At 38.7% G+C, this 25141-nt stretch overlaps 2 protein-coding genes and 1 long non-coding RNA gene across 3 annotated transcripts; all 3 read right to left on the reverse strand.

Annotated features, from left to right (window-relative positions):
* Positions 1-358: 358 nt before the first annotated feature.
* Positions 359-12303, reverse strand: LOC139710340 (serum paraoxonase/arylesterase 2-like). The gene is made up of 9 exons (XM_071622262.1): positions 12230-12303; positions 9962-10032; positions 8754-8809; positions 7550-7718; positions 4943-5078; positions 3482-3679; positions 1902-1983; positions 971-1060; positions 359-526 (listed from the first exon to the last, which is right to left on the reverse strand). The coding sequence occupies exons 1-9, from the start codon at positions 12301-12303 to the stop codon at positions 359-361; spliced, it is 1044 nt and encodes a 347-aa protein (XP_071478363.1).
* Positions 12304-14713: 2410 nt separating this feature from the next.
* On the reverse strand, positions 14714-16493 carry LOC139710338 (serum paraoxonase/arylesterase 2-like). The gene is made up of 3 exons (XM_071622261.1): positions 16418-16493; positions 15273-15389; positions 14714-14881 (listed from the first exon to the last, which is right to left on the reverse strand). The coding sequence occupies exons 2-3, from the start codon at positions 15369-15371 to the stop codon at positions 14714-14716; spliced, it is 267 nt and encodes an 88-aa protein (XP_071478362.1). The 5' UTR covers positions 15372-15389; positions 16418-16493.
* Positions 16494-16887: 394 nt separating this feature from the next.
* LOC139710339 (uncharacterized) lies at positions 16888-20533 on the reverse strand. Its single transcript, XR_011709449.1, has 3 exons — positions 20510-20533; positions 18333-18468; positions 16888-17044 (listed from the first exon to the last, which is right to left on the reverse strand). It is a non-coding gene; the product is annotated as an uncharacterized lncRNA (long non-coding RNA).
* Positions 20534-25141: the final 4608 nt, after the last annotated feature.

A 25141-nucleotide genomic window follows, 5' to 3' on the forward strand; every position in this document is an offset into this window, starting at 1 on the left:
TCCCTTGGAACATTTGAACTCCTCAGCGTTCATTTAGTCACCAACCATGAAAATGCCACTTTTACAGTGATACACCTTGAGTTCTACAATGCTATTTTTCCATGTTGGCCAAATTGTTGGTTATCGTTACTGTGACGACAATCTAAAGGTATTCGACGGTAAAAACGCAAACTATTACCTGACATTTAGGTTCAAGTTCATTATAATATTCTCTTCACTTGAAAACTGTTATTGCTTTTGTTGTTTTAGTGAACTCACTGTATTACTCAAAACATATTCTGGCAGTGTCTGGGGTCACTGTAGATTAATTTTTGGAAGAACACTTATAGAAAAAAATGCCATGGTATGCTCTTTTTATCTAAAAAGTAAGTAACTCGCAGTATGCAGCTTTAGCTAAGGCGGTTCCAATTATGATAGCGTCTCCATGGCGACAGGCGATGCTGCTTCCTTGAATCATACCCGTGTCGTCTGCAAACACCTCTCTGATGGTGTAGTTGAGGGCGCTGTCCAAGTTGATCTTGAGAATCTGTGATCCAGATGAAAAAAAAAAGGAAATAGATAGATATATCAATGAATAACCCCAATATTACAACCATATTGATTCTAAAGAAGTATCGATGTCAAGTAAAATGTGCAAGCTTTACGAAATAATACTCCTTGTTATCACTACAGTAGGTCTAAAGAACAAGGTAAAAAAAAGAACGGGAGATGTAATGTCATGCGAGAAGTTACAAAGTCAACTATGATAAATAAAATTGCTCATTATATCCTCTTTACACTATCCAATATGAGAGCAGGAAAAATCAACTAGTTGAATTTCTCGGTGTCTTTGTGACATTCATTGTAACATGTCTAATGGGAAATACTTTCAAACATGAATTCCCGAAAAATATCTTTTACATGCTTTTGTTCCCAGTTTCAAAGAAATTTGGAGAGCCATACCTGTCCAAAGCCAGCTTTTGTTGAAGACAGCATAGATAGAAGGATGACACCCGACCCATAACGAGCCGTCATCTTTGTCCACGTCGATATTGTCCGGCATCGTAGCAAGGGCGATCACCTGTCCGTCCGTCACGATAAATGGAATATAAGCAATGATATTCAGGTGTCGATTAAGCCTTCCCGTGACGGGGACTTTTTACAGAATGTAGAATGTAAAATCAATTAGATAACAAGGCAGAAGTACTGTTATGAGATATATAAGCTATCATATTCGTTCAATACGATTTATGTTTCAAAACCGGCCATATCAGTGATATAATGTCCTGAATAATCAATCAGCCCCCCCCCCCCCTCGATAATCAGGGAGTATTTTATATTGTTGATGTAGATTACCACATAATTCAACGTGATTTACGGTTTAAACCATTTTATTCAATTACCCTTCTTTCGATGTGTCCTGTCACATGGTCATGTTCCAGAATTGATTCCAAATTAACCTCATGACCACTGAAATCCGCATGTGTAATCACTCGGAATAAGTTCGAAATGGGTATCGGCATTTGTCGCTACACGCATGGCAATATGAAAAGTACAAACCAACAAACAAAACAGCACAAAGAGAATAAATGCCCCACAGTGGATGACAAATACAAAATGTGGTGTAAATATGTTGCATGTATAAAACATGCGTGTACCAACACAGATGTCATGAACTGATTTTTTTAAATTTCATTTTGATAAATAGGATCCCATAGTTTTAGATGTATATCATTATCGATCATTTATGTCTTCTCTGTTTGTTTGTGCTTTTTTCTTTACTTTTTTAAGACATAGCCAGTAATACCAAAAAATATGATATCCTCGTGCTGTCATTTTGCAAATGATTTAAAGAGGATTTTCCTTCATCATATTCAATATATCTATACTTTGGACACCATACTTCATTGAAGAAAGCAAACCTGGACTTGAGTGAAGCTCCCATCTGCGTTCACTCTGTAGACGTAGATTTTATTCTCTGTGGCTGCAGCAACGTAGAGCAGCCTATAAAGGAAAAGCATGTTAAAAAATAATAATTGTAAGAACACGAAAAAAAAAAAAGAGGAGAGAGAAGCTTTGTTCATTTTTACAGAATGTGTGTTTAGGATAAGTGAGTCGCGCTGGTAAGACCAGAACTCATCAGAATTCTTCATTTTCTATCTTTTACGTATTTCATGGAATCATCGTCATCATTTTCGATGATACATCGAAATCACCGTCATCGTCAACACCGTTTTTGTTGTCAACATCAGACTATAGTAGTTTTTTTTTCACTTGGTTTAATTACAGCTCTTTTATCATTATGTTTAAAAGCCCTGGAATAACACTAACCAGAACAAACTGCATCGTCACATACCCACCGTAAATGTGATATACGTTATACATAGGTTTGAAACCAACAATACCCTTAAAAATGGAATTGCAATAAATGTATCATCATCGGCTTTGAAACTAGGCGGCGACCTGGTGGCGACTCGAATCTTTCTGGACGAGGAGAGGTCTCCAAGAGACTAGCCCAGCCGGGATGTCGCGATAGAGAATCGAACATGTTCGATTTCTCGGAGACTTTTTTTTTCAATCTCCAGCTGGTCTCAAAGATGTCTCCGTGACGTCCAAAGTGCAATCCTTCCCATGAGTTCTTAACATAGAATAGAAAATATGTTTTCGCGACATCTCCGATACGTCTTGTCAGTATTAGTGGATATGTTTCCGCGACGTCTCAACATCGTCATCGTAACTTGCCGTTGGTTTTCGCAGCGTTGCGGAGACGTCACGGTGTCGTCTCCGAAAATTAATCTCCGCACCGTGAATGGCCGCAACTAACGAAGACGTCGCTCGCAGAGACGTCGTGGGAACGTCTCCGATACTTTCTGGAGACTTGGAAAAGTCTCCGGAAAAAAGGAAATCGAACTTATTCTCATTCTCTCGCATTACTCAGAGACCGGCTGGATCTCTCCGCAACCAGTGGAAACTCTAGACGTCGCCATGTCGTCACAGTCTCTTGCAGGCCAACGTGACACTCACTTTCGTACACAGTGAACTCACTAGCTATATATGGGAAAACTGGCAGATTTTTTTTTTCGATATATCGAAATTTCGTTATAACCTAAGAAATTAACAATAAAGAAACCCAAAGAGCTGATAATGTTGGGGCTTGAACTTTTATTTCGTTGTAACCGGAATTTCGTTTTAGTCGTGTACGTTATAACGGGAGCGCACTGTAGCGTGTAAATTGCTCGTTTCTAAAGAAAATACTGTTGATCCATGACTCGCAAAACTGCAGCACTCAGAATGAATGTCAAATATTCACCTCGGGCTCCAAAAGTGGATAACAAATTTTGTTCTCATCTATATATCCACGCCTGTTTCATGCATACGTTAATTAACGAAGGCGCCATGATACAGAGATGGGTCGCAATAATACGCACGCAATCAACGAGAAAAGTTTTTCTCCTCACCACCTACTCATTATAGGGTTATAAGCTCTTTGCACGCAACTTACTTCTTATCAGGTGACACATTAATGCCGTTCGCTACTCCAATTCCAGTTTTCACGATTCGAGCCTCCCCGACGTCATAATATGCAACGCTACCAACTTCCAGGCCCAGGATCAGTTCCAGATTGTCCACAGGTTTAGGAAAGTATGCGTCGTTTGTGACGTAGAACCGGTCATCGCCGACAAGAACAAGATCGTTTGGGCTGCGGACACATTTTTTAAGACCAAGATGTTGTAAGTAAAATTGCATTCATTTCACAAGCGCGTTACGCACTCATTGTCGCCAAAGGCACTCGAAAAATACCAGGAAGATGATTCATACAGCATAATATTAAAATCGTTTCAGATCGTAGAGATAAATACTAAGTGTAATATCTCTTTACTTAAAATGTGTCAATCTGAATGCGATAAGTGGCGAAGAGGATAGATAATACCAAATGAGCATCATGACGAAATGTTCCTTCTTGTACGTTTAACAAACCATGCACATAACAAATAAAGGCAGGTTATATAGTGGTCTGAAACAATAATCCAGGTGTATTCCCAAAGGAGATAACAAAATTGAATGTTCACAGCAAACACTTCATATGCAATGCTCTTAACCCATATCGGGCCATCTACGGGATATTCCGTAGTTCGTCCGAACGCCGCAGGGGCCACATACGGAATATCCCGTAGTGAATAAAATGCCATATGAATGACGTCATTCAATTCCGCTGAGTACTATGACTGTACTATGCATTGAATGGCAGCATTAAATATTTCTTTGCTCTTTCAAATGATATATAACTTGTCTATGTTTTTTTCATTGCTTGCTAATGAAGAGCGATTGTTTGGAGAGTTGTCTGTTGGCGTGTGTGCGCGAACGGTGCTGGGCCACTTGGGTGTCTGTTTACACAAGTGCATTGGCCCGATATGGGTTAAACAATTTCCTTGCCGGGTGAGGGTGCTCAAAATTGTCAATTTTTGTATGAATTTGAGATGCTGCCGCCACCAACAAACTTAACAAGACTCTCCATCCAAAAGATCGTCCCATAATTTGATTGAATCTATGATTCAATACTCTACAAGTTCATTTACAGAGAAAAAGAGGCCTTCAATATTATCTAATTAACAAATTAGTTTTAAAAACAGGGCAGCAGCTAGAATTAAACAAAAAGAGAAAAAACACACGACACACTATTACTATCATTTTGAAAGTGTTGACGCCAAACAGACTTAATTCATCCATTAACATCTTTCTAGCTATGGTCCCGGCAATCACGTGACTATGATATCACATGCATTGTAACTCTTCCTTTGTTAAGTGCGCTAAAAAAAAAAATGTCACCGAAAACGCCCTCCCCCCCCCCCCCATAATGGTCCACTGGTGGACGACAGGACTTTGAGAATACAATACTATAGTCCTTACTACCAAATGGACCAGTTTTCGACTAATTATGCCCTCTCGTGATAAATGCACTCACCTCCAAATATTCTGGTGCGTTATTTTTCGTTTATGCTTGAGGATCGGCTTTTTGTTTCGTCTCATTAAGTCAAATACCTCAATGCCAATATCACCCTCTTTCCGATTCACAACATACAACGTGAACGTGGGCTTGTCTGAAAAAAAAAAAGAAGACAAACACAAAATATTAAAGGGCCCTGAAATCCAAATGCATGTTGATTTGTGTTGATTTATGATACCCTCAACGTCACTTTTTGCAGTGAAACGAATATCTAGAAACATTCCATATATTTTTAACGATTTTTTTTCTTCTATTTTTCTTCAGATTACTTGGGAACGCCCACACACACACACACACACACACACACACACACACACACACACACAAATCCTTCCAAACCAATATTCTTGAGATGACCTTATCTGTCAATCATTGCTAAGGTACTGAAATGTTTAACAGAAGATATTGGAATGCACCTTCCCCTCGACTCGGCATAACTTCCATGTTACCTTGCTATGTCTTTTCTTAGTCACATTAATCACAGACAACATAGTTCAAAGTACATTATTTAATTGTTCTTATTGTTTGTAGTCTAGTAAATGTGTGAGTGCAATTAACAATTATCAAATACTCTAATACCAGAGGATAAAAGGAAGAAGGGAAAGGCTAAGAACACTTGGCGGCTGGCATTTGGGCAGCCGGAATTGAGGAGTCTGGAGGACACATTGGGGGCGACTAAGGAGAATAAAACCCAAATAATTCATGTTGAGTGAATGAATTAAAGAATATTAGTAGAATACATCACTGTGAAAGTTTGAGGAAAATCGGACAATCCGTTCAAAAGTTATGAATTGTTTAAATTTTGTGACGAGACCGCTGCTTCAGAAGACTACTGCAAGTCATGACATCACATTATTATGTACTGCGACATAAAAAAAGGAAAAAAATATATATATAAAGAACATTCCATAAAATATTCTTTCGTATTAAAAGTACACGTACGCTTGAGACAGTTATCTTGGAACTGGTACATACAAATATTACCGAAAACATTCACTGCACGTATTTGAAGTTTAACCCTCTTTATTCGGTGGGCCCTGCACACTCGGCTCATGAATAATATCCAAACACAGATACAGACGTCTAGACAAAAGATCGACTTTGATTCACCCCTAGAAGTATCAGCGAAGTGCTGACTGCACTGGACTTTGACCTCGACTGTTGCAGTATACGATTTGCAAACTTTTGGGGGCTTCTGCCTCGTACAAGCAGTCACCTTTTATAGCGTGCTCATAAATATAAGCGTCGTTGTTGCACACTACCCAAAGAGATTCTCTTTGAGAAAACCATAGCACAATACCTAGAGTATTATACAGAGCGTATCACAAAAAAAAAGGTAATCCAACTTTGGATGGCCACCATTTCTAAATTATCAGCTATGGAGAGCACAATGTTGATTGTGAGAAAAGGGGAACTCTTCTTCTTTCCGTTGATACCTAATTATGCTGACAACTGTCATGCATGACTGAGCACATGAATTTTAAAGACAACAATGACAAACTGCACTTTTTCCAAGTTTCCATGTTATCGTGAAGGAAAAATGCATGTCTCACTGCGTGGATGAGATCTGTCAATGAAAGTTGCCAAATAGGCCAGCCTATACGAATGCAGGTTTGTGTTTAGGATTTGTGTTTTGGGTTTGTGTTTAGGTTTTCCCCTTACATTTTATGGTCCTTAACCTTTAACATGGCCTTTTGTCCGATAACTTGGCGCTCCCACAGAGACCAACCCACACAGTCCATTTTTCTCTGTTCATATTCAGCATGTAGCTCCCAATGACAAATCGTGTTTTAAATATGAAGATAGTAAAATGGATAATCATTTCGCCTTAATGGAAAGGACAAACTTGTCGACAACATGGCCATGTTGAAGGTTATGTGCTATCTGCAGTTGTGCAGGCTGGCCTGATGATTTGACCACTTTCATTGACAGATCTCATCCATGCAGTGCGACATGCATTGTTAGTTCGCAATAACACGAAAACTTGGTAAAAGTGCAATTGTTGTCTTTTTCATGTGCTCAGTCATGCATGACGTTTTCCAACGTAATTAGGTATCAATGGCAAGGGAAAGAATTCCCCTTACCTCGCAACCAACATTGCGCTCTCCATAGCTGATAATTAAGAAATGGTAGCCCTCCAGAGTTGGATTACCTTTTTTATACGCTCTGTAGAACAGAGTTTGATCCGAAAATACACGGCAAATCCTGCTGACTTAAATAGACATGTCTATGTCTAAGATTTGCTTTACTCACGAATATCTGCGAGGATTTGCCTGTACGGGTTTTTGTACAGGTACAGTGTTTGCCAATCCCAGTCTTAAGCTGTATGTGTGATGACAGCAAAAATAAGCTGGAGTAATGATTACGATTCCATAATTAGACTTATAACAATCAAGTACCGATAACCCCTGGACTCCTCTGCAGCTTTCTGTTCGTTACATCTGACTCAAAGACCAATCAGTGAACATGTCTGTAAGTCTGTAAGTAGGTCTATGTTTCGTTTTGCTTTGGAGATAGATCTCATACTGTGTTTGTTTGTGTTTTTAATGAAAATACATCAGATACCTTTAGGCCCACTCTCCCAGACATCCATTCCGAGAGGAATCCAGCCGTTGTCATGGATACCGCCTCCTTCTACTGTCACCTCTTCGGGATCTTCATCAGGATGACTGAAGTCAAACAAGAAGATTCTCCCAACAATCGATGGTGATTGTTCCAGGATCTGCAGTGCGCCCTACGAGGAGCGCGGATCAGATGTTGAAAATAATTATTATCAAAAGATCGTAATATTCGACGGCAAAACACATGAGAACCTATTACACTGTACTAGTATCAGAAAGATAGGAGCACTGTTCACTGCGTTCCCAATCTCATTCACCAAATGCTAAGAAAATGATACAGTAAGATCAAATGTTAAAGACAAAGAGAGAGAAAGAGAGGAGAATATAGACTTATTATGTTAATTTGAAGAGTTTGTTTGCAAAACCTGATAAGTCCATATTTGCCAAATGGAGATATTTGCGATTAAAGGTCAAGAAAAATAAAGAGAATCATAAGAAAATTTTTGCTTCTTTTGACCATAACTTCAAAAATGTACCTTATATGTAGTGACCAATATATCATTTAAAAGTATTATTTTGTACTTTGTGACAGAGACCGTACTTCAAAATCTTCAAAAATGGACTTATCGGTTTTTGCGAACAAACTCTTCATTTGTATATGTGTGTGTCAGTCTGTTTGTTTGTATGAAAGAATGAGATAGAGAGGAGGTAAAACGGTACCTGACATGCCTGACATTCATATTAAAAATAATCAATGACGAACACAACGACTTGGGTAAAAGAAAGAGTTGTCGTAGTATAAGAAGGTAAATATTAGCCGCAATTCAAAACCACAAAAGCATGGTGGGTTGAATAAACATTAGTTCATGACAACTTCGAAAGATTCTTGCAAAGGATTTAATTTTCAAAAGTAAGCAAAACACTTTTAAAGTTCGTTCAAAAAATCAGTAGCTTTGCCGTAAAGCGTAAAGAGATTATAACTATATTTCTAGCGGATATAATGATGCCCGACAGCTTGTATTGAAAACAGAAGTACAATTTGGAGCTAAATAAATGAATTATACAAAAGAAGCATAACTTTACTCCTATAGCATTCATTCAACATCTTGTCTCCTTTACAGAGGTTGGTACACAATGTATAATGATAGAGGATTACTATATGATGTTATTATCAAGAGTATTAATACTGTGATATGTATGGTATTTACCGAAGATATGAATGCTAGACCCGTTGATGTCACAACAATGTCTTCAGAGCCATCAACTGTTGATGATTGAAAAGAAGAAGAAGAAGACTTCGTTAAGATCGCATCGGTTGCTCTAACAAGATTCCATGAAAATGTAGAGATTAGCAACTCTCTTATCTTCCTGATTTCATGTCAAAGTGTAAAAGAAGTGAAAATACAGTTTAAAGGAATTGTATAGTTTCGCTTGAGATGAGGATTCAGGTTCTAACTATTACGAGATGATTAGAAAGCACTTATATTAGATATTTAAGGGCATACATCAGTTTTAAGAGGAATTACGAATTCATTAACTGATTAAAATCGGTTTTCAAATGGCTGAGATATCTCAAAACAAAGTGGTCCTAATAAAAGGTGGGACCCACCTTTAATCAGGACCGCTCTTTTTACTTATTTTTTTCCGGGGGGGGGGGGGATACCTCAGCCATTTCATAACCATTTTTTTTTTTAATCATTTGAACTTTTAATACCTCTTAGAATTGTATGCTCTTTAATTTTTCGTATAAGTGGTTTATAATTAGGCTATCTCGCAAAAAAGTTAGAACCTGAATCCCCATCTACACCAAAACTATATCATCCGTTTAAATAATCTTTTATCAGGTCGATGCGAGACGTGTGAGTTGGCCACATCACTACCTCTTCAAAGTTCCTGCTCCTGATATCGCATGTAAAATTTCAAAGTTCACTAAGTTTTTGTTTGTTTGTTTTCTAATCTGAGGTCAGATTTTGCTGAAACTTCTACCATCGAGTTTTGTCGTGATTGATCGTGAAATTGTACTTAAAGAGAGATTCACTATTGATGATGAGGATGCCCTGCTGGAGAGAACAGTGTCCCAAAGTGTGAGAAGCACAGTGCGAACACAATGTGAACACAGTGTTAACACAGTGTGAAATATGTGAAATCTCTTCACGCTGTTAAATTCGAGCGTTTTAACAGTGTGAACACAATTTGAGTTATCAATTCACAGTGTAAAGCAAAGCATTACTATGTATGTGAACACTCTTTGAAAACCACACGAGTGTGAAATCATCTTCACACTGTTAAATTCGAGCGTTTTCACATAGACGACTATGTGAACACACTGTGAACACACTGTGGGACACTGTGTTCTTTACAGTATAGGATGTCGTCATTGGCACTTGCAAGAAAGGGGCTCAAGGATTGTGCATACCAATGCCTGGGAGGCCCCTGCAAGTCCCTGGGTAGTGGGTGTAGATGCTGGAGAAGAATCCAAAGATGAACCTGTCGATAATCGATAAAAGAGAACATTAATCACTTTTAGGCAATGAAGGTAGAGATTTTTTGTCTTTCTTTTTGTTTTTGCTTTTTATCAAAGAGGTGATGGAAAGTATGGGGGGGGGGAGGGAGTGAGTTCTTTGTGACGCCGCAGTTGGTCAGTACCCAAACTGACTCTAAACACGGACCTACAATGAAATGGACATTATGCAGTCAGATATTACAAGAGATGATTACCATCTGTCCGCGAGCCTTACTTTCCCCATAATGATTATTATCATCGTTTGCTGAGCCGACAGTATAAGCGAGTTCATATACGAAATATTCGATCCTTTCCCATCGGGTGGCGTCGTAATAAGAAACAAAATCGAACAAGAGACCCGGGGGTCTCGCGCTCACCTGAGTATCGCAAGTTCACCTTTCACGCAGTCACTATTACACTCACTAATCTAAATTACACACAGCTCTGCTAAAATTTGACCAGGCATGAACAAACTTGAAACTACAGTCATCAACGTAATTACTCATAGTATTAATTTAAGCTCTACCACTTCTGTTTCTAGAGAAGAAGATCCTCTGAAAGAGTCTTTTTTGGGGGGGCCCTAGGGCCCCCCCCCCCCGGGGGGGGGGGGGGGGGCTGGTGCCCATTTGAACAAAATTTAGATCCTATACCCCTTAGGGATGCTACCTGCCAAGTTTGCTGAAATTCATTATGAGGTTTTCAAGAAGAAGGTGAAAATATACATTTTAGGCCCCCATTTGAACCCCCCTCCCCCCCGCGCGCCAAGACGGGCACCCCTGACTCTGCATGAACTTTGAAATCTTGAAACTGCAGTCATTGATGTACTTACTCATAGTATTAACTTAGCTCTATCACATCTGGTTCTAAAGAAGAAAATTTTTAAAGATTCCTTAATTCGGGGGGGGGGGGGGGTTGGGGCCCCCTGGTGCCCCCTGGGGGGCATGGTGCCCACTTTAACAAATTGAGATCCTACAATCCCCTAGGGTTGCTACCTGCCAAGTTTGGTGAAAATTCATCATGAGGTTTTCAAGAAGATGAAAATGTACAATTTAGGCCCCCATTTGGGGGGGGGGGGGAGGGGGGCACCCCTGGATCCGCCATGAACAAACTTGAAACTACAGTCATTAATCTATTAACTCATATCATCAACTTAATTCTGTCACTTCTGGTGCTAGAGAAGAAGATTCTTAAAGATTCCTTAATTTTCGGGGTTATGGCCCCCTTTGGGGCCCCCTGGGTGAGGCATGGTGCCCATTTTAACCCGTTCCGTACTAAACTCTGAAATCCCCATAGACTTAATACACAGGCCACCAGGCTCCCGTATGGAACGGGCTAACAAATTGAGATCCTAATCCTCTAGGCATGCTACCTGCCAAGTTTGGTGAAAATCGGTCTTGGGGTTTTCAAGAAGAAGATGAAAATGTAAAAAAGTTTACGCAAGACGCACGACGGACGCCGGACGAAGAACAATCGCAATAGCTGCCTTCGGCTCAGGTGAGCTAAAAACCAGTATTCTATGCATTAATTGATTTCGTATCAGAGTCGAAATGCAGACATAGGTGAATGCTACTTCTCATTTGGTCTTCCGTATTAAGTTGGATGAGATGGAGAAGGAACAAATTTAGATGATGAAAGAAAAAATGTTTCAAGCATTATATCGATGCTCCTTTACGAAGATGAAAAATAGACGATGATTTATTGACAGACAGTCACTTTTGAAGATTGACTGCGTCCTGCAAGATTTCATTCTTATAGCTGTTTAAATCCTCATATTCATACAAACTACGTTTGTAAACTACATGGAAATACTATCTAGATATATGAATGAGCGAAGTATGATAGTGTGTAGTAACATAGATATTTCGGTTAACAACCCATGCTGGCATAGTACATTAATACGAGAAGCTCGTTCTTCCATTACAATCTGTGGTCCTTTGCAGCAGAAAGAAGACTCAAACACATAAATCAACCATGCAGCGTGACTGTCCATTGTAAACATAAAGCCGCACAGTACAATTCAGATGCGAGCAAAGCAAACATGATTCTCACAATAATTCGCAAACGCTCGAAGCTGGAAGGCATATCCGTGCAAAGGTCTTCCCTTCGCTTCGTCTACATTATTCATGAACTAGATCGCGCTAAGAGAAAATATTATGAGTATAATCTTAGTTCCTCACTCACGTAAATCTGACCAGTCGTTCAATCAGCAGCGCTAGCAGGACGCCGAAAATGACTTGGCGGAAACTAAAAGCCATCTCGTCAGTGTCAGGGGAGCAGCGAAAATGTTTGGAAGACAATTCACTCACAACCCATTATAGGCCTACACACCTGTAGGCCTACAGTTCGCTCTTAACTTTACACCGTAGAACCAAGGAGCTTCTCTGCAGACGGAGGGGGGGGGGGGGTGATGGAGGTGTGAGTGGACTTTGGGTGTCCCACGCAGCGCCACCAACGTCAATGAGAAGAATACTACTCACAGCTGCTGAAGTTTCTCTTGATGTTCTTGATGATTATTGATATATATCTTGATATTCGTCTTTTTTGTTCTTCTTAACGTATATCTGTGGATTACGAAGCAAACAACTTGTCCCTCAATGTAAACAAAACCCTTAGTGTGTTATTTTTAGTAATTCTCTCACTAATTTGCCAGGCCATATGAAAATAGATGATGACTATCAAGTTGAAATCATGTATTTTTTAAGGCCTTAACATTGACTGTGATATATAGAGTCAACGTCACATAGATTATACTTATGTATGATGCTTTCAAGAAATACTGGAATTTCAAACAAACTCAATCATTTTCCCCCAAATACTGTATATAATACTATTTTGAAAAAAGTGTATTCCACGCTTATTTTTACCGTATCTGAATTACGTTAAACTTGCTTCGGGAATTATGCAAAATCACACATCGAGAAAAAATTTTCAAAATACCAAAACGGGCTATTCGCTCAGTCAACCTAGCTGGTTTCTATTCTCGCACGGATTAGATTCCTAAAGAGCTGATTTCACGGAGCACGCGAACGATTTGTGAAGGTCGCAAACGGCAAAATCTAACATTCGTATTTTAGTCTGCAAAAGATCGCCTTCATTTGCACGTCTAATGTTGTCTTATCGTCATGTTTAATTTTTCTCTGCTCTACATGTCTCTTTACGTCTCCTCCAGCTCGACTTCTGAGAAACATGAATTTACTCTTACAGGCCTGACTTGGTCAGCCAAGTTTACAAAAATCATTATCATTACTGTTACTCTCACTTTCTATCCAGAGCTCGACGGCAGGCACCATTGACTCAATAGCTGTACATGTCGCCTCTCTTTTTTTTCCTTTTTTGCTGCATGGTGTAATAGTTCTAATTGTAGCAACAGTTTAGAGTACACCAAAATGGGCTCTATAATCATAATAATGTTCTACTCTGAAAATAAATGATTGTTCGGTCACAATTACTGTTCAAATTTCAAAATAGTTTTTTTTTTTTTTTTTTATAAGCATTTCCCGTTTCTCTTATTTGGTATATTTCAATTACCTGGTGTTAACTTTTGTCCGTTCTCCGTTTCTCTTTCGTTGACAAACACTGATTACTCGGGGCTTACAGCCAAACAAGCTTGTTTTCATGTAGGTCCCGTCATATTTCTCTTGGTACAACCCAAAGCGAGATTTCGACCATTCATCAATATAACTACTGTGTATACCATGTATACACATTGTATATTGTTTTAGTTTATTTTGTACATTAGTAACAAGGTACAAGAACTTGTGCTATTACTTTTGATGTAATATTGATGTATACGAGAAGTATGAAATAGAATTGAATTGAATTGAATTGATTGAATTGAATTGCATTGAATTGAATCGAATTATCGGTGGATATCATTTATACATACAGTGTATGAATTTACATTAATAGTGATTTTATTTACGCAAACTATTCAATTCAATTCAGTTCAATTCAATTCAATTCAATTTATTTATTTCATCAAAGCACATTCAAAATATTTACAGAGACGTGTGAGTCAAAGAAAGAAATCACACAAAAGCCTGGGGCTTGGAAATGAAGATGTCATTTACAATACAAAAATCAACGTTTTATATCAACATAACTAATTCTAATTGAAAATGTAAAAAAAAAAAAACTATCAAATTCAATGACTAAAGAACAAAACATTAATTTACCAGACAATGCGGAACAAAAAAAAACTGAACTAAAACAATGCAAAACAAACAAAAACAAACATACAGGAGGATTGCAAATGTTTTATATAGTACATGTGTAAATATATTGATACGTTATATGAAATATCTACATATTATTATTTGCACTTTTGTCGAAACACTGGAACTCTTCCGGGTCCATTTGTCACGTTCCATTAACTTGCCACGTTACTTTACGTCTTCACTGGTAGTACAATTTAGTTGGTTATCGTGATTGTGACGATGAACCTAAGGCATGTGAAGATAGATGAAAACCTATTACAAACCTGACATTCAAGTTCAAGTTTATCGAATTTATCATGTCTTGCCTTGTGATCTTCCCTTTGCTGATTTAGTGAGGTCATTGTACTATCTAAGATTATATCTGGGGCCAATGCAGATGTTTCTATTTTTTTTTAAGAATAGAAAAAGAAGACTACAATAATTTCACGATGAGAAAATGAAAACCTATCTAATTGGTAAGTAACTCGCAGTATGCAGCTTTTGCTATGACGGTTCCAATTATGATAGCGTCTCCATGGCGACAGGCGATGCTGCTTCCTTGAATCATACCCGTGTCGTCTGCAAAAACCTCTATGATGGTGTAGTTGAGGGCGCTGTCAAAGTTGATCTTGAGAACCTGTGATCCAGATGAAAAAAAAGAATAAATAAATAATCCCAATATCACAACCATAATGATTCCAAAGTAGTATTGATGCCAAGTAAGATGTGCAAGCTTCACGAAATAACACTTCTTCTGATCACTAGGTCTAAGAAATAGAACAAGTTTTAAAAAAATTGCGGGGACAATGCCATGCGAGAAGCTACAAGGTCAACTAAGATAAATTGGTCATTATGTATTATATCCTTTACACTATCCTATATATATGGGAGCAGAAAAAACAGCTAGGTGAATTTCTCGGTGTCTTTGTGACATTCATTCATCTGGGAAATACTTTCAAACATGAATTCCCGAAAAGTATCTTTACGTGCTTTTGTTCCCAGTTTCAAAGAAATTTGTTGTTCGATACCTGTCCAAAGCCAGCTCTATTGAAGACAGCATAGATAGAAGGATGACACCCGACCCATAACGAGCCGTCATCCTTGTCCACGTCGATATTGTCTGGCATCGTAGCAAGGGCGATCACCTGTTCGTCCGTCACGAGAAATTGAATACAAGAATTGACAATGAGGTGTTGATTAGCCCTTTCCGTGCTAGGAACTTTTTACAGTGAGTAGAAAGTAAAATCAATTAACAAGGCAGTATACAAATGATGCACAGGACAGAGTGGATCGGTAAGAATTGGATGCGCGAGTTTAACTTTGGAACTCAAACCCACGAGTGCAGCGAGTTCGCTTTCGACTGTTCCAAAGTTAAACGAGAGCATCCATTTCTCACTGATCCACGAAGTAGGCCTGTGCATGATTTGTGTTATAAAATGGGCCTGTAAATTTATGAAATACAACCATTTTCCCCATCATGCGTCGGGTACACCTAACAACACTAGACAAGACTTGAGCCATGCGTTTGGATTTTACCGGACGCATGGCCATGCATTCGGATTTTACCGGACGCACGGCTGAGTGTGGATCAGTAAAAATCATTGCATGACAATTGACGTGATTGACGGTTGAACCACGTATTCAATGACCCTTCTTATTATGTAGCTTGTCACCATGGTCATATTCTAAAATTGATTCCGAATTAACCTCATGACAACTGAGATCCACATTAATCAATCGGAAACAGTTCGAAATGGGTATCAGCTTGTCGCAACACTGACACATGGCGCGATATGAACAATACAAACCAACAAACAAAACAGCACAAAGAGAATAAATGCCCCACAATGGATGACAAACGCAAAATGTGGTGTAAATATGTTGCATGTATGAAAACACGCATGCACAAACACAACGTCATGAACTATTTTGTTTTAAATTCCATTTTGATAAATAGGATCCCATAGTTTTAGATGTATATTATTATCGATCATATATGTCTTCTCTGTTTGTTTGTGCTTTTTTAAAAACTTTTTTAAGACATAGCCAGAAATACCAAAATTATGGTATCCTCGTGCTGTCATTTTGCAAATGATTATAAAGAGGATTTTTCCTTTCATCACATTCAATATATCTATATTTTGGACACCATACTTCATTGAAGAAAGCAAACCTGGACTTCGGTGAAGCTCCCATCTGCATTAAATTTGTAAACGTAGATTTTCCTCTCTGTAGCGGCAGAAACATAGAGCAACCTGTGAAAGTGATGTGTAAACGTAAATGTAAGGACAGGAAATAAAAAGAACAGAGAAAAAGTTCATTTATTTTTACAGGATGTGCTTTTGGCACGTTAGGGTATAGCCAGAAATACAACCAAAATAAGAGAAATAGTATATTCGCGTAATTAATTCTGTTAATTGCTCCAAAAAGGGATAACAAATTTGATTTCATTATATCCACGCCTGTTTCCTGCATACATTAATCAATGGAGGCGTCATGATACGCAGAGGGGTCGCAATAATACGCACACAACCAAAGAGAGAGATTTTTCTCCTCACCACCTGCTCATTATAGTATTATAAGCTCTTTGCACGCAACTTACTTCTTATCACGTGACACATTAATGCCGTTGGCTAGTCCAATTCCAGTTTTCATGATTCGAGCCTCCCCGGCGTCATAATATGCAACGCTACCAACTTTCAGGCCTAGGATCAGCTCCAGATTGTCCACAGGTTTAGGAAAGTATCCGTCGTTTGTGACGTAGAACCGGTCCTCGCCGACAAGAACAAGGTCGTTTGGCCTGCGGACACAATGTCATGTGTGAAGTAATATTATGATTATATTCATCTCACGCATTAGGCACTCATTGTCGGCAAAGGTACTCGAAAAGGTACTCGAAAAATACCATGATGGTGATTCGGCTTCAGATCTTTTCAAATCGCAAGTATATATCTCTATTCTTAAATGTGTCAATCTGAATACGTTAAAGGCATTATTTGCCATTTGCACATGAAACAAAAACCCAGCTTTAGTGCTTCAGAATAGTCCTAACATATGAGTTAGGGACAGAAATAACAAATGTAGAAAATTGAATAAGATGATTAATGTTGAATTGTTTAATACACAAAATGTGAACAAAATGTATAATAAAAAATGTTTCTAGACTAAACCGTCTACAGTTATGATTTACTAAGAAAAATAGTGATATTTCCTTATATTTTAGGATTTATTGCGAAATCTTTACATGGTAGGATGTTTCGTGATTCGATTGACCTACACATAACGTATCAGATGTGATATATTTAACATTTTTAAATCACTGCTCGCAATGGTAAACAGGACCTTAACATGGTGAAGAGCAGATGAATGTGAACATGGTGACGGAATGTTCATTCTTATACGTGGAACAAACCCTGTGCACTTAACATTATTATATAGGCATGTTGTAATGGTCTGAAACAATAATCAAGGTGGATTCCCATATATAGGAGATAACAAAATTTGATGTTCACAGCAAACACTTCATATGCAATGCTCTTAAACAATTTCCTTGCCGGGTGAAGATGCTCAAAATTGTCAATTTTTGTATGAATTTGAGATGCCGCCGCCACCAACGGACATGGATAGACTCTCCATCCAATATATCGCTCCATAATTTGATTGAATCTGTGATTCAATACTCTACACGTTCCTCTACAGAGAAAGAGAGGCCTTCAATATTTATAATTGATACAATTAGTTTAAAAACAGAGGCAATAGCTAGAGTTAAACAAAAAGGAGAGAAAAAAACACACGAAAACACTATTACTATATCATTTTGAAAGCCATAACGCAAAAACCGCATGAGTTATGCATGGACACCTTTACAGCTATGGTCCCGACAATCACGTGACTATGACGCCACATGCATTGTAACTTTTCTTTTGTTAAGTGCGTTAAATTTTGTCACCGAAAACGCCCCCCCCCCCCCATTATGGTCCGCTTACAGACGACATGACTTAAAAACAAATGAAGCTACATGTAGATCCCACTACTGCATGAGCAAGTATTGGACTAATATTATGCCCTCTCGTGATAAATGCACTCACCTCCAAATATTCTGGTGCGTTATTTTTCTTTTATGCTTGAGGATTGGCTTTTTGTCTCGCCTCATGAAGTCAAATACCTCAATGCCAACATCACCCTCTTTCCGATTCACAACATACAACGTGAATGTGGGCTTGTCTGAAAGAACAAAAAAAACAAACAAACACAATGTTAATGATAACAAAATGAGACAAAATGTTTCAAAGTGCATTATGGTTCTTATCGCTATACTTTATAAGTATAAGATGAAATTTGTAGTCGAAAAGACATAAAAGTACATTAATAATCTAACACTTAAAGGGGAATAAGCCCAAATATACATGTGGATTGAGTGAATGCAGCAATACTATAGGTTTTCCCGGCCAACTTCGCACTTTTGTCAGTCCAATTCCTAATTGCTGCATTCAATTTAGCAAAATTTAGCGTAGATGACATGTTCGGTAGTTCAATTTTATGATCTCTCCATTCAAATTCATTTTGGAGCATTCAAATTACCTTTAGCCTCATTCTAATTTACACTCTTTCAATTGAAATTCGTAAAACAAGCACCATTTCGTTATTCGTTCATTCAATTTAGAATGATATAGTCACGTGATCACGGACATGCCGCACTCGTTCATTCAAATTCATTTTTGGGCATCCAATTTAACATCTTTTGCAGTCAATTTAGCACGCATGTTTATGCTTTGGTTCTTTCTTAATTTTTTTTGTCAACATAGTTATTGTTTTGCAGGCGTCATTACATTTCATATTTTCGTACTTATTTGAGAGATTTTGGCAACAGTTTTTTTTTTCTTCAATGTGCTTAGTGATTCTTCCAGTCCGAAGATATAGTGCATCATGTGGCCACAACTTATCTGGCCGTTGAGTGTTTTATTCCGAGTGTTACGGTCAGTTCTAGGAAGTCAAGGTCATGATCATCAAATGTTTCTATAATTCTTTTTCTGTCTTCTTGAGAAATACGTCTGTATCTAACTTGTGCTGTCATGACTGTAAAAAGATGAAGTAAATCTGTAGTATTGGTACATGTAGGCCTAAAATGACATGTATGAAAGAAAAGGGGCGTTACAGAACAACTAACTCGAGTTATATATGGTAAAAAATATGATACTTTTACCGCTTAACAGTCCGTGGATAAAACAAAAAGTCACATAGAAATACGCGTTTAAACTTTATCACCTTTTCAAAAAAAAAATAATATGACGTTAATTTGAATGAACATGTTAGGAATTTGACTGCCCATTCGCGAAATTGAATGACTGAAATACCCCTTTCGGCCAGTGTTGGCGAATTTGAATGACTGAAGAGCACGTGCCAATTTGAATGCTCGTTTTACGAATTCGAATGGCACATGTGCAAATTTCATTGATCGAAATGCTAAATTGAACGACCAAATTGCAATTTTGAATGACAGAATGTGCAGTGACGAGGATTTTCGCTAAATTGAATGAACCTTTTATCAAATGGACTGACAAAAGTGCGAAATTGGCCGGGAAAACCTATAGTAGAACACATCGGTGAAAGATTGAGGAAAATCGGACAAATTTAATTTGTAGAAGGAGATAAAGTGAAGAAACTCTTATCTGAATCCATTTTAATGTTTAAATTTGATGACGAGATCGCTGTTTCAGAAGACTACTACTGACTACAGGTCATTACAGCACATAATTATGTACTACAATAAGGTCTTATTTATCTAGGGCAGCCTCTTCAGTGTTTCCACTGCTCTGCCAGAGGGCCCTAGAACTGATATATTAGAGAAAACATTCATTATACACCCACTTGAACTCCAACCCTCTTCAGCGGTTAGACAGTATAGTATACTAAAGGGGACCAGCACACTCAGGTCATGGATAATATCCATACACAGATACAGACGCCTAGACAAAACATCGACTTTGATTCACCCTTAGAAATATCAGCTAAGGGCTGACTGCACTGGAATTTGACCTCGTCTGTTATACGATTTGCAAACTATTGGGGGCTTCTGTCTCATACAAGCAGTCACTTTTAGCGTGCGCATAATTATAAGCGTCGTTGTTGCACACTACCCAAAGAGATTCTCTTTGAGAAAACCATAGCACAATGAAGAACAGAGTTTGATCCGAAAATTATACACGACAAATCCTGCTGAGTTAAATAGACATGTCTGAATCTGAGATTTGCTTTTTGTACTCACGACTCTCTGCGAGGATTTACCAGTACAGATATAGTCTTTGTCATCCCAATCTTAGGCTGTATGTGTGGTGAGAGCAAAAAAACAAGCTGGAGTAATGATTACGATTCCATAATTAGATTCAACACACCGATAACCTCTGGACCCGTCTGCTGCAGCTTTCTGCTCGTATAAAGGACAAAGAATGATCAGTGAACATGTCTGAAGTAGGTCTATGTTTCGTTTTACTTTGGAGATAGACCTCATGCATTGCTTGATTGTTTTTGCTCTTTCATGAAAATATTATATCAGATACCTTTAGGCCCACTCTCCCAGACATCCATTCCGACAGGAATCCAGCCGTTGTCATGGATACCGCCTCCTTCTACTGTCACCTCTTCGGGATCTTCATCAGGATGACTGAAGTCAAACAAGAAGATTCTCCCAGCGATGGATGGTGATTGTTCCTGCATCTGTAGTACTCCCTATATGATGAGCCCGGATAAGACGTAAAAACCAAAAGATCGTAATATTCGTCACGGAAAGATAAAGAACATAACTATCATCAGAAAGATAAGAGCACTGTTGACCTCGTTTCCAAATCCCACTCACCAAATACAGATAAAACGATACAGTAAGAATAAATTTGAAAGACATAGAGAAAGAGAGGAGAATATATAGAGTGAGATATGTTGATATGTATATGCGTGTGTGTCAGACTGTCTGTCTGTATGGGAGAGTGATAGAAGAGAGGAGGGAGTAAAATGGTTTCCTGACATTCATATCAAAATGACGAACACATCGACTTGGGTAAAAGAAAGGGTTATTGTTCACACCTTTGCAATAATTGACATAATTTCATCATAAAAAGATGAATATCAGCCCCAACTTAAAACCACAAATGCATGGTCAGGTTGAATAAACCTTAGTTCATGGCAACTTCGACAAATTCTTGCAAAGGATTTTATTTCTAAGAGTTAAAAAAAAAAACATTTGTTTAAAGTTCGTTAAAAAATAACAGCTTTATCGTAAAGTGCGAAGAGATTATAGTTATATTTCTAGCTGATATGGCGATGCCTGACAATTTGTAATGAAAACAAAAGGGGACTTCTGAGCTAAGTATAAATCATACAAAGGAAGCATGACTTCACTCCTTTCGCATTCAGTAACGTCTATTCTCCTTTTAGAGAGGTTAGTACACAATGTATAAGGATCATTATATGACGTTGCCGTTCCATATGGGAACCTGGTGGTCCGCGTATTAAGTTTATGGAGATTTCAGATGTCACTATGGAACTACCCTTGTTAATGTTGTGATGTGTGTGGTATTTACCGAAGATATGAATGCTAGACCCGTTGATGTCACAACAATGTCTTCAGAGCCATGAACTGTTGATGATAAAAAAAAAAGAAGACAGCATTGAGATCGTTTCCGTCGCTTGAACAAAATTTCATGAAAATTCAGAAATCAACAACTCTCGTATCTTCCTTATTTCATTTGGATATGGAAAGGAGTTAAAATACAGTTTAAAGGAATGGTATGGTTTCGTTTGAGATGGGGATTCAGATTTAAACTTTTAAGAGAAGATTAGAAACCACTTAAATAGAATATTTAAGGGCATACAGTTTTAAGAAAATGGTAATTAATTTTTTTTTTAATGAAAATCGTATTTAGAATGGCTGAGATTATCCAAAAACAAAGTGGTCCCGATAAAAGGAGGGATCCACCTTTAATTAGGTCCGCTTTTTTTGCTTTGTTTTTGGGAGACGTGTGAGGTGGTTACATCATTATTACTTCAAAGTTACCTATATACAATTATGAGGTTGCTCCTGATGTCGCATGTAAAATTTTCAAAGTTCACTAAGTTTTTTCTCTCAAAGGTCATGATTTTACTCCAGTTTGTTAAGGCTAACGTGAACATAATTGTGAAGCTACACTTGAAAAGAGATTACTCGAGAGATTCGTCATTGAAACTTGCAAGTATGGGGTTCAAGGATCGTGATTACCAATGCCTGGGAGCATCCTGCAAGTCCCTGGGTAGTGGGTGTAGATGCTGGAGAAGAATCCATAGACGAATCTGTCGATAGTCGATAAAATAGAGAAATTAATCGCTTTTATGCAACGAATTAAAAGCTAGTGACTGCTTTTGTTTTTGCTTTTGCTTTTTATTAAAGAGGTGGAGGTATGGGGGGGGGGGGGAGGTCTTCGTGACTTCACACTTGGTCAGCCAGGTTGATGCTGTTTTCTTGGATTTCCAGAAGGCCTTCGATCGGGTGCCCCATCAACGTCTGTGTACCAAGCTTCGCTATTATGGCATAACGGGGGACACACTAAACTGGATTATGTCATTTCTCACCAACAGACAGCAAGCTGTGGTTGTTGATGGTTCCAAGTCCACATGGAAGAATGTCACGTCTGGAGTGCCCCAAGGCTCAGTACTAGGACCAACTCTTTTTCTCCTCTTCATAAATGACATACAAGATAATATCCAGTCTAATATCCGCCTCTTTGCTGATGACTGTGTCATGTACAGAGAAATAAATGCAATCTCAGACCATCACATACTACAACAAGACCTCCTGCAATTATCCACGTGGTCTTCAACTTGGCTTATGAGCTTCAATGTGAAGAAATGTGCCGTCCTATCTATCACCCGGAAACGTAATCCCTCCGTTTTCCAGTATCATCTCCACAATGTCCATATACCTAAGGCACAGGAATACAAGTACCTGGGAGTGACAATCACTCATGACTTGAGCTGGAACAAACATTGCCAGAACATCAGACACAGAGCAAGCAAGACATTAGGGCTTCTCCGCAGAACATTATCCCCATGCACGAAGGAAGTAAAGGCCAGAGCCTATACCGCACTTGTCCGGCCCCAACTAGAATATGCATCAGAGGCCTGGAACCCACACACAGCTACAATGGTAAACTCTCTTGAGCAGGTGCAGAAAACTGCTGCTCGGTTTGTACATGGAGACTACAGGTATTCAACATCTTCCTCAACGCTGGTCTCGGCTCTTGGTTGGGATAGTCTCCACACACGACGCCTCCTTGCACAGTGCACCCTCTTTCATAAGATACACTACTGTCAACTTCTACGTTTACCACATGTGATTTTCCCAGCTACCTACATAGGAAGGCATGATCATAAGCTCAAGTACATAATCCCAATCGCGACCATAGATGTGTTTAAATTTTCCTTTTTTCCCCGAGCTGTTAGAACCTGGAACCATCTGCCAGGACCTGTGGTCACAATTACCAACCCATTAACATTCAGAGAGGCTGCTCTTCCAGTCATCCGAGTGATGCAGCCTCCTGTTGGGTCACACATGCTCTAAGAAAAGATGCATGTTTTTTTTACTAGCACTATGCACCGTCACTTTTATTGTACATTAGTGACATTTAAAATCATCCTGTTCACCATGTCACCTCTCACTGACGCACGACACTTCTACCATCCCGGGATAGTTTCAAGGAACTGCTGAAAGGGATTACTACTTCAAGGTTCAAGGTTCAAGGTTCAAGTATACCAAAACATCTGACTCATAACTTATGATCATCGTTTGCTGAGCCGACAGTATAAGCGAGTGCATACGAAATATCCGATCCTTTCCCATCGGGTGGCGTCGTAATAAGAAACAAAATCGAAAAAAAAAAACCCCACAGAATTCTATGCATTAATTGACTTCGTAAAAGAGTCGAAATACAGACATACTGTAGGTGAAAGCTACTTCTCATTTGGTCTTCCGTATGAGATGGATGATATGGAGAAGGAACAAATTAGATGATAAAAAAAAAGTTTCAAGCATTATCGATGCTCCTCGTACGAAGATGAAAAATAAACGATGGACACCGCATAGACTATGTCTTTTGTGGATTGACCGCGTCCAGCAAGACTTCATTCTTATAGCTGTTTGATTCCTCATCAAACAAACTACATTTATAAACTATACATGGACATACTATCTAGATATGAATGAGCGGAGTATGATAATGTGTAGTAAAATAGATACATGTATTTCGGTTAACAATCCATGCTGATATACGTTAAAGCGATAAGCTCGTTCGTCCATTACAATCTATGGTCCTTTGCTACAGAAAGAAGACTCAAACACGCAGAAATATACCAGCGTGACTGTCTATTGTAAAAAGAAAGCCGCACAGAACAATTCAGATGCGAGCAAAGCAAACATGGTTCTCACAGTATAGCAAATGCTCGAAGCCGGAAGGCATATCCGTGCAAAGGCCCTCTGTCGCTTCGTCCATAATGAACTAGATCACGCTAAGACAAAATACGAGTATAATCTTAAAGTTCTCAACTCACGTAAATCTGACCAGTCGTTCAACCAGCAGCGCTAGCAGGACACCGAAAACGACCTGGCGGAAATTAAAAGCCATCTCGTCAGTGTCAGGGGAGCAGCCAAAATGTTCGGGAGACAATTCACTCACAATCCATTACACACCTGTAACAGTTTGCTCTGTTACACCTGGAACCATGGAGCTTCTTGGTGGAACGAAGGTACTTATACGCATTTGCCGCCTTTATATCTCTGCAAACTGGGGTGATGAGGTGGGGTGGGGTGGACTTTGAGTGTCCCACACAGCGCCACCATCGTCAATGAGAAGAATACTATATACTCACAGCTACT

Source organism: Diadema antillarum, unplaced genomic scaffold (genome assembly GCF_040938485.1).
Source record: "Diadema antillarum isolate AM-2024a unplaced genomic scaffold, OU_Dant_1.0 seq00001522_RagTag, whole genome shotgun sequence".
Classification (NCBI taxonomy): Eukaryota; Metazoa; Echinodermata; class Echinoidea; order Diadematoida; family Diadematidae; genus Diadema; species Diadema antillarum.